At 35.5% G+C, this 16,195-nt stretch overlaps 1 protein-coding gene across 3 annotated transcripts in view; it reads right to left on the reverse strand.

Moving 5' to 3' along the window:
• The window catches only part of ANAPC10 (anaphase promoting complex subunit 10), a 137,269-nt gene that overhangs the window by 86,579 nt on the left and 34,495 nt on the right, over positions 1–16,195 (reverse strand). For all 3 annotated transcript variants that reach the window (XR_011171896.1, XM_069105466.1, XM_069105467.1), the window contains exon 4: positions 3,166–3,286. Coding sequence is in view for 2 of the 3 variants with exons in the window: in XM_069105466.1 (XP_068961567.1) it covers positions 3,166–3,286 (121 nt within the window). In the remaining variant the exon portion in view is untranslated. The remainder of the gene's footprint in view (positions 1–3,165; positions 3,287–16,195) is intronic.

The raw sequence follows: 16,195 nt of genomic DNA on the forward strand, positions 1-16,195 counted from the left end.
ATTCCATAAACTCTAGTGGCTTCCTAATGCCTCCAAGAGTAAATATAAAATCTTCTCTTTAGCTTTTACAGCCCAAATTGACCTGGCCCCTCCCTACCTTCCCAGTCTTCTTACATGTTATTTTCTTCCAAATACTTGGCAATCTAGTGACACAAGCCTCCTTGAAGTTCTTCACACAAGTCACTTGACCTCCTGCCCCCATTCATTTCACTGGCTGTCCACCATGCTTGGAATGCTCTCCCTTTCATCTCTGACTCCCAGCTTCCTTCAAGTCCCAGTTAAAATCTCACTTTCTGAAAGAAGCCTTTCTGAATTCTCCTTAATGCTAGTGCTTTCCCTCTGGTGATTTGTTTCCAATCTTTCCCACTGATGGCTTGTTTGTACATAGTTTACATGTTGTTTTCTCCATTACACTTGGGAACCCCTTAAAAGCAGGGACTGTTTTTTACCTTTATTTCTATCTCCAGTGCAGGCCCATAGAAGGTGCTTAATAAAAGATTGTTGATTTGACTTACATGAGAAAATAAAGCAACCTATAATATACTCTAAATTTTGTATACTGGGAGGCATTTATGGGGCAAAAAAGAACATCTTTAAAAATTTAGTTGGATTTTCCATTGAGTTTAATCAGTCCTACAACCAATGGAATGATTATGCATACTTTGCTCAAAAGATCTTGTAACAGTTCACACTAATTTAATGACCTGTCTTAGCCTCTAAGTCAGGAAAACCAGCAAGAAAGCAAAACCATGCAGAACTTTTAGTGGAAGAATTTGAAGAGAAGTTTAGTATCCTCCTCACCTTGGCTTTTTAAAAGAAAACAGTGCTGTTTCTTCTCCTCTAACTTATAAAAGCAGGAAAGTGGTGAAACAAATTCATCAAATGGAAGCTATTTAAATGCCAGCCAAATTCTCTACAAGGTCCTGAGCTCCACAGTATTCAGCGATAACAGTCTACAGCAGCAGCCAAAGGTTATGGTCTATTAGTGACAAGCTGGCTGCATGTGCTCTTCCAGCTCTGCAGGGACACAAATTCTATGACCGTCTGGTACATTTAGTGTTATTGCTTCTCAGGAAAATGGTGGAGATATTCATACGGGTCCATGTGTATTCTCGTGTGTGTGTGTGTGTGTGTGTGTAGATTTATACTACCACACAAGGTAAAATTAAGGACGTTACCAAAAAGAATCATTTTCTTTTGCAGCCTTCTGAATTTTTTATGCTCTATTTATAACATTTAAGCTGTTTTACAAGGTTGCCTTCAACCACTGTATCAAAAATATAGTTGTTAAACTATTTAAATTACTGTGGTACTATTAAAGTTAATATTATTTTCAAAAGAGTTCAAAATATATTTTCCCTAATACATGAAGCTAGAACCCTGCTTAAGGAATAGTTAAATTTTCTTTTTTAAAAATTATAAGGGTAATGTAGGTATCTATAAGTTTGTGTATTTATATGTGTATATAAAGATATCTACATACACATACGTATATATACTAAATATGCACACACACACTATATATATATATATATTTAAATATGCACACACACAGAAGTGTGTGTGTATAAAAACAAACAACAAACCAGTGTGAAATAAGAACATTGCCACTGAAAGTGAACCTTATTAGAGATCAGACATAAGCCTAGCAATTAAGGACAACAATGACATCTAGTGGACATTTCAAACAGTCCATGCTTACCTCTCCCAAATGAACCAAACTGGTTTACTTTTACCCTTTCAAAAATCACCACTAAATAAGAAATACAATAGAACTCTGAACAACAACAACAACAAATGGAAAAAAGCTTACAAGTACATGAGATCCAAACAAAAAAGAGATTAAAAATTCTGTTAGGGGAGTGGCTAGGTGGTGCAACGAATAGAGCACCAGCCCTGGAATCAGGAGGACCAAAGTTCAAATCTGGCCTCAGACATTTAATACTTACTAGCCATGTGACCTTGGGCAAGTCACTTAACCCCAATTGCCCTGCCTTCCCCCTCCGAAAAGAAAAAAAAAATTCTGTTAGGGTTTTCCAATTAATATAGGTTTCTAAACAAACAGGCATCTTAGCTCTCTCACAATTACTCCAACAAAAACCTAAAATCCCATCATGCTGAAAAGATCAATAAGTCTAATGAGAACCTTCAATACTAAGTGACTTCTTATATCCTAGAACTGCACAAAAATGTAACAGAAAGAAGAAAACCATCCCAAATTTAATGTCTTCAAACATACTGAGAGAGTTAAATAAGAAAGTTTTGGAGGTGAACTGATGCTGTTCTGAGGTTTTTAAGAGAAGGGAAGGTAAAAAGAGGAATACACTAATGTACATAGGAGGAAGAAGGGAGTGCAACTTGTGATTTCTCATGACTGGGGTATGTGAAAAGAAAAGTATACTATGAACACAGAGGAAGGAGTGAGTGGAATATGCAGGAGATAGACCTCAATCTTATTTGAAATGAACAAAGACAGGTTAAACACATACACAATTGAGTATAAAAATACATCAAAGAGGAAAAAAATCTATATGCACATTAACCATGATCAAAAACAAAACAAAATCCACAAGCCTCCATCTGTATTCTGAGTTGACACTCTCCATGTGGAGGTGAGTAGCAAGTTGGTTGGTCAAGCAAAACAAATTCCATTCTAGGATAAGGCAGAGAGATGGCACAGTGGTTGGAGAATGGAAACTGGAGTCAGGAAACCCTGAATGCAAACCTAGCCTCAGACATTTATTAGTTGTGTAACTTTAGGCAAATCATTTAACTTCTATCTGTCTCCATTTCTTCAACTGTAAAATGGGGGTAATAAAACAGCACCTACCTCCCAGTGTTGCTATGAAGATAGAATGAGATATTTGTAAAGCACTTAATAAAAGTTAGTTATTTTTATTAGCAAAAATGTCAATGACTTTATATTTTCAAAGTATAATCTTTCTGAAAAGTGTCATAAATGAGAGTAAAATTCAAGAAAAAAGGAAAATGAAATATTTCTAAAATAGCTCCAAAAGAGAAGCATGCAGAAATTGCATTTTTAAAAGTACTTAAGATTTTCCTTTCATGTTACGGTAACTTGTTTCTACCAAAAAGCCATTGTAAAATTCTACTGCACAAAAGACTAAAAGATTAGGTACATTTGAAAAGTTATAATTGACTTACTCTGATTTCTTGAAGGTTGTGAAAATTATTTCCCACTCTGACGGATATCTTGCTTGGAGTATAGCTTTCATCTGATTTGTAGTCTGCATAAATACATAATGTCTTCACTGTTGTTTTTCTTCTATGAATAATAAAGTAAAAAAAATTAATAGTATAAGAAACATGTCTTTGGTAAAGAATCAAGTCAAAAAGCACTGATAAACACTTAACCATGTGCCAGGCAATGGTTAAGTGCTAGGGATACCAAGAAACGCAAAAAACAGTCCCTGTGTTCTCAAGGACAGTAGAATGGGCAATAGCATGTAAACAACCAGGTACGAACAAGATATGTACTGGAAAAATTGAGGATAATCCCTCAATTTTCTTCTCAAGAGAGAAGACAAAGACACTAAGTTTAAGGAAGACTAGAAAAACTTATTGTAAGAAGTAAGACTTTATTTAAGACCTGAAAGAAGCCAGAAAAGCAAGGAGGTGGAGATCAGGAAGGAGAGCATCCCAAACATAAGAGAGAGCCAATAAAAAATACAGAGTTGGAAGATGAAGTATCTTGTGAAAGAAACATCAAGGAAGTTAGTATCATAGAGTACATGGAGGAGCACAATTTGTATGAGAGAAAAGATAAGAAAGGGCACATTTTATGAAAGGTTTTAAAAGCCAAAGAGAGGATTTTATATTTGACCTTGGAAGTATTAGGGAGCCACTAGAGTTTACTAAAGGGAAGTGGGATTGACATAGTCAGTACTGTGCTAAATTTAGAAAGATCATTTGGACAGCTGAGTGGAAGATGAACTGAAGCAGAGAGACTTGAGGCAGGGAGACCCAACCATGAGGATATTGCAACAGTGAGGTGATAAGGGCCTTTCTCAGAGTGTCCAAGAAGAGAAGACATGTATTTTAAAATATCTTCAGGACATCCAGCTCGAGATGTCTTAATTGGTGGTTAGAGATAAGAGACTGAAAGTCAGAAAGAAAGTTAGGGTTGGATAAATAGATCTGAAACTGATTTATATATAGATTATAATAGAATTCCTTGGAGCTTATAAGTTCAGGTAGAGTATTTTGAACTGAATGATGACGTGATTTAAATACAAGAAACATTTATATGCCCAAAGACAACATTTTGTGGAAAATTTGGTTATTTCATATTACAGTGCTCATAATAAGCATCTGCAAAAAGATGACCATGAAAATAATTACAGTTTAAATGTCAATATTTGTTGCAGAGTAAAGATGGTAGAGAAATTATATAGAGAACTTGTTAAGACCCTCCAAGTTAAAAACAACACGTACTTTGATATTCAGTGACTTCCATGCAAAGGTAGGCATAGGTAAAGATGTCAAAAAAAAAAAAGAAAGTTGGAAAATACAAATCAGGAGTAAGGAATGAGAAAGTCCAGAACTGTAGACTAAGCATGAAAATCATACCTACAAATCACTGATAGTTTCTTTGAGAACAAAATCAGAAAATGTTGGACATGGTGAGTTGATTAGCACAAACCATCTCTGGCCACTTCCCTAGGTTTCCCAACCTGCCAAGGACAAAAGGCCAGACCCAGATTGCCTCCTGGGATCCCCAAATTGTTCCCAGGACATCAGGCATGGTTCTACTATGTCTTGATGATCTTCAAAGAAGAGCAGAAAGAGAGCAGAAAAGAGGATCAGGGAGGGGAAGGTTAAGGGAAATCTTTCTCATATGATCAAAGTAGACATCTATACAAACAAGCAGGAGAGGGTGAAGAGGGAGCAATTGACACGTGAGCCTCACTCTCATCTGCACATATACATGTGTGTATATGTATATAAGTCTAAATGTATATCTATATATTTCCTTCCACCACCCTAATACTAAGAAACATCTCATGAGTTACAAATATCATCTTTCCATGTAGGAATGTAAACAGTTCAACTTTAATAAATTCCTTATGGTTTCTCTTTCCTGTTTACCTTTTCATGCGTTTCTTGAATCTTGTATCTGAAAGTCAAATTTTCTATTCAGTTCTGGTCTTTCCATCAAGAATGCTTGAAAGTCCTGTTTCATTGAATACCCATTTTTTCCCCCTAAAAGATTATATTCGCTGAGTTTTGCTGGGTAGGTGATTCTTGGTTTTAATCCTAGCTCTTTTAATCTCTGGAATATCATATTCCAAGTCCTCCAATCCCTTAATGTAGAAGCTGATAAATCTTGTGTTATCCTGATTGTGTTTCTACAATACTTGAACTGTTTCTTTCTAACTGCTTGCAATATTTTCTCCTTAACCTGAGAACTCTGGAAATTGGCTACAATATTCCTAGGAGTTTTCCTTTTGGGATCTCTTTCAAGAGGTGATCAATGGATCCTTTCGATTTCTATTTTACCCTCTGATTCTAGAATATCAGGGCAGTTTTCATTGATAATTTTTTGAAAGATGATGTCTAGGTTCTTGTTAGATCATGGCTTTCAGGTAGTCCAATAATTTTTAAAGTTATCTCTCTTAGATCTATTCTCCAGGTCAGTGGTTTTTCCAATGAGATATAGCACATTGCCTTCTATTTTTTCATTGTTTTGGTTTTGTTTTATAATTTCTTGATTTCTCACAGAGTCATTAGCTTCCATTTCCTCCATTCTAATTTTAAAGGAACTATTTTCTTCAATAAGCTTTTGGATCTCATGATTTTCTTGCATCACTCTCATATCTCTTCCCATTTTTTCCTCTACTTCTCTACTTGATTTTCAAAATCCTTTTTGAGCTTCTTCATGGCCTGAGACCAATTCATATTTTTCTTGGGAGGCTTTGGATGTAGGAGCTTTGACTTTGTTGTCTTCGTCTGGTTGAATGTTTTGATCTTCCTTGCCACCAAAGTAAGATTCTATAGTCTGATTCCACCTCCCTTCCTCCCCCCCCCCCACTGTTTGCTCATTTTCCCAGTCTATTACTTGATTTTTTAACTCTTTATTAAGGCAGAACTCTGCTTCCAGTGTGGAGGGTGTACTGTCCCAGTCTTCCGGGTTTTGTACAGATGTTTTCAAAGATATTTCTAGGGACCTGTAAATTTTCTGTTCTTCCAAGGTGGTATGATCAAAGGAGAGGTGTTTACTCCTCTCCTGGTCTGTGCTCTGGTATGTGAGTGACCACAAAGCACTGTTTTCTGCCTTGCAACTGTGAGGATGATTCCCTCTCCACTGCCGCCACAAGCTCTGCCATGTTAGCACTCCTCCTCACCCCAGGACTGCCACGCAGGTCAAGGAATAGGCAAAGCAAGAGAATCCTGCCTCAGCGCCAGCAGAGATCCCTGCAATCCCACTCTGATCAGCTGCTTGATCTCCCCATCATGTGTGGGCTGAGAGTTCTGGGACTAGTCGCTGCCAGTACACCATCATCCTGGGACTGGGGATGGACTACACTCCTCTCTCACTTGTTGGGGGTTGAGAAGTCTGGAAACCACCACAGCTACTAGTGATTCAGTCCCCTGAGGCCTGCTCCAGGTTTGCTAGGGCCCCATCTGTGCCAGCATGGCCCAGGTCGGACTGTGCTTCTCTCTCAGATTGGTGCAAGAGACCTTTCCTGTCAACCTTCCAGGTTGTCTTGGGCTAGAAATTTGTTTCACTCTGTCACGTTTCAGATTCTGCTGCTCTAGAATTTGTTTAGAGTCATTTTTACAGGTATTTGGATGGGTTTGAGGAAGAGTTCAAGCAAGTCCCTGCTTTTACTCCACCATCTTGACTCTACCCCCATTTGGTAATGTTCTACAACAACAGTCCACTACTTGTCTACTGAAGCATAAAGCATGTTTCACCATCAGTCTTAAGACATTATTGTGCCCCATACTCTTTAAGAAGGTAAGAAAACAAATAATGCACTTAAGACCAGCTTACATTTTTAAAAAAAATTATTTTGGTCCTTAAAGGAATAAGCTACAGTTATCTTGAAAATTCTCTTATGTGGAACATATCACTCCTCAGCAATATCTGTATAATATAACTTACTGACTACTTCATTATCCGTCTCATATATGTATAATTACGTGTATTTAAAGTAATTATATGTATAAGTATGTATGTATATATACAAATATATATGCAAATAAAAATGTTAACGTTTATAGAACATACTGAGGGATAATCTTGGGTCTAATTCTCTCCCTAAGCTTATAGAATAGAAGGCACAAGGAAAAAATCAAAATTAACTCATCTCTTGTTAAGTATGAAATCATCTTCTTGCTACAAAATTTAAAAAGAGGGATAAATCTCAGGGAATAAACAGAGAAATATACTTTTCCTCATGCCCAGAAAGGAATTTAGATAAGAGCAACATGAGGAAAAAACATTACCCTAATATAACTAACAATTATAACAATAATAACTAACAACTGCCAAAATGAAAATTATAAATTTTTTTACTTAAGTTTTTCAATGACAGAGATGTTAAAAGAAACCTGGTTGTACCTCATCCTATTCAATAAGGCAAACTCAGGAAAAAGAAAGGCAAAAGTATTTTCACTAACATACTAAGGCAGCAAGCAGCTAGAGTAGGGCCCCCAGTTTTAGAGACAGGGGTAAACAACTTCCACATAAGGGAAAAAGTATTACAGGTATCATGAAGAAAACGGTTTTTTGCCACTTCAGCTCTTCTCCATATGTAAGTGTACATGCGCAAGATTATTCCCTGTCACCTCCTGTAGGCTGATTATGCACTACACAAAGTCTAAGTAAGATTTAAACAGTCACCCAGATTGACTTTGAGTAAGTGCTGACTTTGTACAGACAATTGTACTTATTTTCTATGTACATGCCATTTACTGTCAATAGAATACATATTTCTCAGCAGTACATGGCATCTTTACTAAACATGAGATGTATTAAGTCATAAAACCCAGAAAAGCAGAATTATTAAGCATATCCTTTTACTGATTACAATGAAACTGAAATCATTCCATGAAAAAGTCATTGAAGAAAGAATTAGAATGAATTATCAATCAAAATCCCTACTGAATAAAAAGAATTTTTAAATAAAATATTAGCATAGTGGCAACAGCGATAAAATAAAAGATTATACACTATGATCGGGTAGAATTTAAATCAGATAAAGCTTTTGACAACAGGTAATGTCCATTTCCATTAAAAACACCCAAAAGCATAAGAATAAATGGTCCTTTTCTTAACATGGTAAACAGTATTTATTTAAGATGAAGAGCTAGTATTATATGTAATAAGGATAAGCCAGAGACCTCTCCGATAATATCAGGGATAAAGCAAGGATATCCATTATCATGACTATTATTTGATATAGTGCCAGAAATGTCAGCTATAGCAATAAAATAAGAAAAAGAAATTGAGGATAGCCAAAAGAAAATAAAAAAATAAATTCTTACTTTTTTGCATATGACATGATGTTTTACTTAGAGAATGCTAGAGTCAATTAAAATAAATTAAAACAATAACTTAATCAAAGTGGCAGGATATAAAATAAAACCCAAAAAATCATCAGCCTTGATTTTTATTCCCAATAAAGCCAAGGAAGAGATAAAAAGAGAAATCTAATTCACTATAACTACAGAATGAATAAAATATTTAGGAGTCAGAATACCAAGGCACATATAAAACCTGAACCTCAACCCAGAAGCCATATGAATACAACTATCAAACAATCTTTAACAGAAATAAAGACATGCTAGAATAATTAAAGAAAAATGAATTGCTCTTGGTAAGCTAAATCAATATAATAAAAATCATAATACTATATAAGTTAATGTATTTATTCAGTGTCATAAAAATCTACCATCAGATATTATCATAGCACTAGAAAAAATGGTAAGAAAATTCATCTGAGGGAGCAAAAGGTCAAGAATCTCAAGGGAAATAATGAAAAAAGTAGAAAGGAAGGAGGCTTAGAAGTACCAAATCTAAAACTATACTACATGACAGTGATCAACAAAGCTATGTGATCCTGGATAAAAAAAAAAACAGCCCAAGTAAATAAAGAGGTTAGATCAGTGAAAGAGATTAGGTACATAACATATCGAAGCAAAAGGACATAGTAGCGTAATGTTTAATAAACTCAAAGATTCTAATTTCTGAGGCAAGAATCTAATAGCAATAAGAAATACTGAGAAAACCATAGTTTGGCAGAAATTGGGTTTAGACTAACATCTCACACCATATATGAAGATAAGTTCCAAACAGATGCATAACTTAGACATAAAAGGTCAAACAAATCAGAAGGGTAAGGAAGCAAATAGTTATTACAACAGTACACAAAGAAAGAGTACATGATCAAATTACAAAGATGACCAAAGAAGACAAAAACAATTTTGATGACATTCAATTTTAAAAGTTGCAAAGACAAAATTAATACAGTTAAAATTAGAAAAGAAGCAAGTAACTTGGAAAAAAATCACGGAAGGAAGGAAGGGAAGAAAGGAGGAAAAAAAGACAGAAGAAAGAGACCTAAGCTATTGACAACCATAACAAAAAAAATATTCCAAATTTTCATAATTAGAGCAATACAAATTAAAGTGATTCTGAGGTTCCACCCTCACACCCATCAGATTAGCAAACAACACAAAAAGCGAAATTTCAATTACTGCACTAAGGCTCTATTGGAGTAGCTATGAATTGGTCCAAGCATTTTAGAAAGCAATTTGGATGATATCCCAAAAAGCAATTAAATCATGCAGATCCTCGTCCCAAAAAGACCATGATTAGGCCTAAAGAAGAAAAGGACTCTGGGAGCAGAGCCAAGATGGCAGAGTAGAAGAAGGACCCATAAATATGAAAATATTTACAGTAGATGTTTTTGTAGTAACAGGAAACTGAAAATTAAGGTGTTCATCAACTGAAGAATATAATGTACTGTACTATAAGAAATGATAAAATCCCAAGGTTCAGAGAAACGTGAGAAGATTTATAAGAATGGATGCAGAGTAAAATTAGCATAAGTAGATTACAATTTATACAATAATAAAAACTTTGCATTCCAAAAGACAAAGGATAAAGCATGCTATGCAACCTCCAGACAGGAAATAGATGGCTTGAGAAAGTAGACCAAAGCAAATTTTTTTCTCTTTCTTTCATTTTCTTGCTTTTTTCTTTTAAAAGAACATGGCTAATATAGGAATGAAGATATTTATTTTGTATGACTACACATATCTGTAATTTGTTTTGTTTTTCTTGACTTCTCAATAAGTGGGGTTGAGAGAGATTTTGGAACTGAAAATAAAATTGAATTTAAAAAAATTTTAAAGATAAACATATTTGAAAGATTTATGAATTCTAACTCACCTCCTGAAAGAGAGGTGAAGAACTCAATGTGCAGTATGGAACACACTTTTTCAGCTGTAGTCAGTGGGTGGGGTTGTTCTGCTTGATTATGGTTATCCAACACAAAGATTTTGCTTCTATCTCTTGTGTTGGTGGTAAGGGCCATGGTGGCTAGTAACAGTTATCAAAACAGGGTGGAAAAGGAACCATTGAAGCATTTTTTAAAATGCATAAAAAAGAACAAATTTCAATAAGAAACACAATCATATACTTTGTATATGGAATTCCTTGTCTTATTTGGTCTTAAGCTCAGGAGGAAAAAAAATCAAAAGAAAAAAAAATTTCCCCCTTCTTCCTACATATTACTGCACTTAGATATTAGGTAAAAAACTGGAAAATAGGCACACAAATATATCATTGGTGAGGACCTGCAGTTGGTCCAACTGCAAACTGTCTTTCTTACAACGAATTCCATATGGAAGAGGGGAGACTTTCTTCACCAAACCCCCCAAAATGACTGCTATAAAGAAAAAAGTCATCAATTCTTTTTCCCATCTTTTTTTGTCTTTATTAATTTGTTTACTTTTAGTTTACAAGACTCATTACTACAATTCCTTGAGTTTCAAATTTTCTCTCATTTCCCTCCCTCCGCCATCCCTCCTTCCCCCCCCCCGCCCCCGGCAGCATACAATCAAGTATAGGATCTGCAAATACTTTCACATTAGGCATTTATCAGGTTATAAAGAAGGATTGAAACAGATGGAATGAAGAATGGGAAAGAGGAAACAAAACCAAACAAGAAAACGAAAAAGGGCAGGTAGTTCGCTTCAATCTGGGTTCAATCTCAGTAATTTCTCTGGATGTAAACATCTCTCTCCATCATGAGTCTTTTGGGGTTCATGTATGACTCTGGATTTCTGAGAAGAGTCCAGGTTATCAAAGTTGGTAATCACACATATATTGTGTCTGTAATTGTGTACAAATTCTTCCTGCCTCTACTCTTCTCATTCAGCATCAGTTCATATAAGCCTCTCCAGGTAAATATGAAGACTGTCTGTTCCTCGTTTCTTATAGCACAATAGTATTCCATAACATGCATACACCACAACTTGTTCAGCAATTCCCCAATTGATGGGCACCCTCTTAATTTCCAATTCTTTGCTACCACAAAAAGGGCTGCTATAAATATTTTTTTACATGAGTCTTTCTCCCACTTCTATGATCTCTTTGGGATACAACCCTAGAAGTGCTATTGCTGCATAAAAGAGTATGAAATTATTTATAGCCCTTTGGGCATAATTCCAGATTGTTTTTGAGAATGGTTGGATAAGTTCACAACTCCACCAGCAATGCATTAGTGTTCCAATTTGTCCACATTCTTTCCAGCATTTGTCATTTTCCTGTTTTGTCATCTTAGCCAATCTCACTGGTGAGATATGGTACCTCAGAGTTGTTTTGATTTGCATTTCTCTAGTCAATAGTGATTTAGAGCATTTCTTCATGTGCTTATAGATATCTTTCATTTCTTTCTCTGAAAAGTGCCTGTTCATATCCTTTGACCATTTATCAATTGGGGAATGACTTGTATTCTTATAGATTTGAATCAATTCTCTGTATATTTTAGAAATGAGTCCTTTAGCAGTGACATAGGTTATAAAAATTCTTTCCCAATTTTCCACTTCCCTCTTAATCCTGGTTACATTGGCTATGTTTGTACAAGCTTTTCAATTTAATGTAATCAGAATTATCCATATAGCATTTTATAATGCCCTCTAATACTTGTTTGGTCATAAAGTCTTCCCCTCTCCACAAATCTGACAGGTAAACTATGCCTTGTTTTCCCAGATTGGTTAGACTATCAGCCTTTATACCTAGATCATGCACCCATTTAAACTTGATTTTGGTATATGGTGTTAGATAATGGTCTATGCACAGCTTCTGCCCTACTATATTCCAGTTTTCCTAGCAGTTTTTGTCAATTAGTGAGTTCCTATCCCAAAAACTGGGGTCTCTGGGTTTATCAAATAGTAGATTACTATAGTCATTGACTGCTGAGTCTTGTGTACCCAGTCTATTCCACTGATCCACTACTCTATTCCTCAGCCAGTACCAAGTAGTTTTGAGGACTACTGCTTTATAGTACAGATTAAAATCTGATATAGCTAGTCCACCATCCCTAGCATTTCTTTTCATTAATTCCCTTGATATTCTGAACCTTTTGTTCTTTCAAATAAATTTTGTTACTATTTTTTCTAGCTCTATAAGGTAGTTTTTAGGTAAACTGATTGGTATGGCACTAAATATATAATTTAATTTAGGTAAAATTGTCATTTTTATTATATTAGCTCAACCCAGCCACGAGCAATTGATTACTTTCCAATTAGTTAGATTAAATCCAATTGGTTAGATCTGACTTTGTGTGAAAAGTGTTTTGTAGTTGTGGTCATATAGTTCCTGGGTTTGTTTTGGCAGGTAGATTCCCAAATATTTTATAATGTCTACAGTAACTTTAAGTGGGTTTTCTCTTTCTATCTCTTGCTGTTGAATGTCATTAGAAATATACAGGAATGCCGAGGATTTATGTGGGTTTATTTTACAACCTGCAACTTTGCCAAATTTATTTATTGTCTCAAGTAGTTTTTTACTTGATTCTCTAGGATTCTCTAAGTATGTCATCATATCATCTACAAAGAGTGATAGCTTGGTCTCTTCTTTGACTAATTTGATTCCTTTGATTTCTTTTTCTTCTCTAATTGCTACTGCTAACATTTCTGGTACCAGATTGAATAAGAGGGGTGAGAGTAGACATCCTTGTTTCACACCTGATCTTATTGGAAATGCTTCTAGTTTCTCCCCATTACATGTAATACTTGTTGATGGCTTTAAATAGATGCTACCTATTATTTTAAGGAAGGCTCCATTTATCCCTATACTTTTTAGTGTTTTTAATAGGAATGGATGTTGTATTTTGTCAAAAGCCTTTTCTTCATCTAGTGAAATAATCATGTGTTTTCTGCTAGTTTTATTGTTGATATATGATCAATTAAACTGATGGTTTTCCTAATATTAAACCATCCTTGCATTCCTGGAATAAATCCTACCTGATCAAAGTGTATTATTCTTGTGATAAGTTGCTCTAGTCTTTTTGCTATATTTTATTTTAAATTTTTGCATCTATATTCATGAGGTAGATTAGTCTATAATTTTTTTCTCTGTTTTATTTCTTCCTGATTTAGTTATCAGTACCATATTTGTGTCATAAAAAGAATTCGGTAGGACTCATTCTTCACTAATTTTCTGGAATAGTGTGTAGAGTATTGGAATCAATTGTTCTTTAATTGTTTGACAGAATTCACTAGTAAATCCATCTGGCCCTGGAGATATTTTCCAAGGAAGTTCACTGATGACTTGTTTGATTTCTTTTTCTGAGATGGGGTTATTTAAGTAATTTACTTCCTCTTCAGTTAATCTGGGCAACCTATATTTTTGTAAATATTCATCCATTTCATTAATATTGTCAAATTTATGTGAATATAGCTGGGCAAAATAATTCCTAATTATTGTTTTAATTTCCTCTTCATTGGTGGTAGGTTCACGCTTTTCATTTTTGATACTCATAATTTGGTTTTCTTTTTTTAATCATATTGACTAAGGGTCTATCAATTTTATTGTTTTTTTTTCATAAAACCAGCTCTTAGTATTATTTATTAATTCAATAGCTTTCTTAATTTCAAATCTATTAATCTCTCCTTTGATTTTCAGTATTTCTAATTTAGTATTTAATTGGGGATTTTCAATTTTTTTTCTAGCTTTTTTAATTGCATGCCCAATTCATTTACCTCTCTTTTCTCTAGTTTATTCATGTATGCACTCAGCAATATAATACTTCACCTAAGAAATGCCTTTTCTGAATCCCACAAATTTGGTATGTTGTCTTATTATTGTCATTCTCTTGAATGAAGTTACTGATTATTTCTATGATTTCTTGTTTGACCCCATTTCTTTTTTTATTTTTTTAAGCAATTGGGGTTAAGTAACTTGCTCAAGGTTACACGGCCAGTTATTTCTGGGTGTGGTGCTGAGTATCTGAGCCCGGGATTTGATCTCCAGGTCATCCCGACACTGGAGATGGTGCTCTTACTCGATGAGCGATCTCCAGGTCATCCTGACACTAGAGCTGGTGTTCTTACTTGCTGAGCCACCTGGCTGCCCCTAAGCAATTGGGGTTAAGTAACTTGTTCAAGGTTACACGGCCAGGTGTTTCTGGGTGGGTGCTAAGTGTCTGAGCCCAGGATTCGATCTCCAGGTCATCCCAACACTGGAGCCGGCGCTCTTACTCGTTGTGCTACCTGGCCATCCCTGACCCATTCATTCTTTACGACTAAATTGTTTAGTTTCCAATTAGTTTTTAGTCTGTCTTTCCATGGCCCTTTATTGCATGACTTTTATAGCATCATGATCTGAGAATGATGCATTTATTATTTCTGCGTTTCTGCATAGAATTGTGAGGTTATTATGTCCTAGTACGCGGTCAGTTTTTGTGTATGTGCCATGTACCACTGAGAAGAAGGTATATTCCTTTTTATCCCCATTCAGTTTTCTCTAGAGATCCATCATACCTACCCTCTCTAAAATTATATTCACCTCCTTAACTTCTTTCTTGCTTATTTTGAGGCTGGATTTATCAAGCTCAGAGAGGGGGAGATTAAGGTCTCCCACTAGTATAGTTTTGCGATCTATTTCTTCCTCTAATTCCCTTACCTTCTCCTCTAGGAATTTGGATGCTATACAACTTGGTGCATATAGGTTAAGTAGTGATATTGCTTCATTCTCAATGGTGCCTTTTAGCAGGATATAGTTTCCTTCCTTATCTCTTTTAATTAGATCAATTTTTGCTATTGCTTTATCTGAGATAAGGATTGCTATCCCTGCTTTTTTTACTTTAGCTGAGGCATGATATATTTTACTCCAGCCTTTTACCTTTACCCTGTGTGTATCTCTCTGTTTCAGATGTGTTTCTTGTAAACAGCATATTGTAGGATTATGATTTTTAATCCATTCTGCTATCCGCCTCCGTTTTATGGGAGAATTCATTCCATTTACTACATTCATAGTTATGATTATTATCTGTTTCTTTCCCTCCATCCTATTCCCTCCCCTGTTAATGCTTATATTTTCTCCCCTTCTCCCTTCCCTTCCTTAATGGTTTTCCTTTTGGCCATGGCCTCCCTCAGTATTCCCTTATCAGCCCCCCTCCCTTTTCCTCCCCTTCCCTCTTACTTCTTCCCTCCCCACTAACCACCACCCCCCTTTCATAGCCCTTTCCCCCTCCTACTGCCTGTAGGATATTTTTATACTTAATGAAGTATGTTATTTCTTCTTCGCATCAAGAGTGACAGGAACAAATTTCATGTGAAGCTCCTCTCCCTCCCCTTTCTCTCTTACATGATACATTTTACATCTCTTCTCCATAGAGTCCTATGCTTAACTGGTTGTTATTCCCTCCTTGCACCAGAACCAATGAGGGAAAAGCTCATATAATACTCATCTCCCTCCCTTCTTTTCCTCTGCTATATTGTTTTTATGACTCTTTGTGTGGCATAATTTACCCTTTTCCACTTCATTCACTCCCCTTCTTCCATTGCAGTCCCTTTGTAGCCCTTCATAAGATTTTTTTAATCGTTTTGTGTAATTTATACTCATACCCTCTACTTGTCTATAAACAGTTTGCTCTTCTCATAGCAGGGTGTGTGTGTGTGTGTGTGTGTGTGTGTGTGTGTGTGTGTGTGTGTG

This window comes from Petaurus breviceps, unplaced genomic scaffold, assembly GCF_028583685.1.
Source record: "Petaurus breviceps papuanus isolate PSGF00001 unplaced genomic scaffold, PetGlider_PUasm1.0 76, whole genome shotgun sequence".
In the NCBI taxonomy this organism is placed as follows: domain Eukaryota; kingdom Metazoa; phylum Chordata; class Mammalia; order Diprotodontia; family Petauridae; genus Petaurus; species Petaurus breviceps.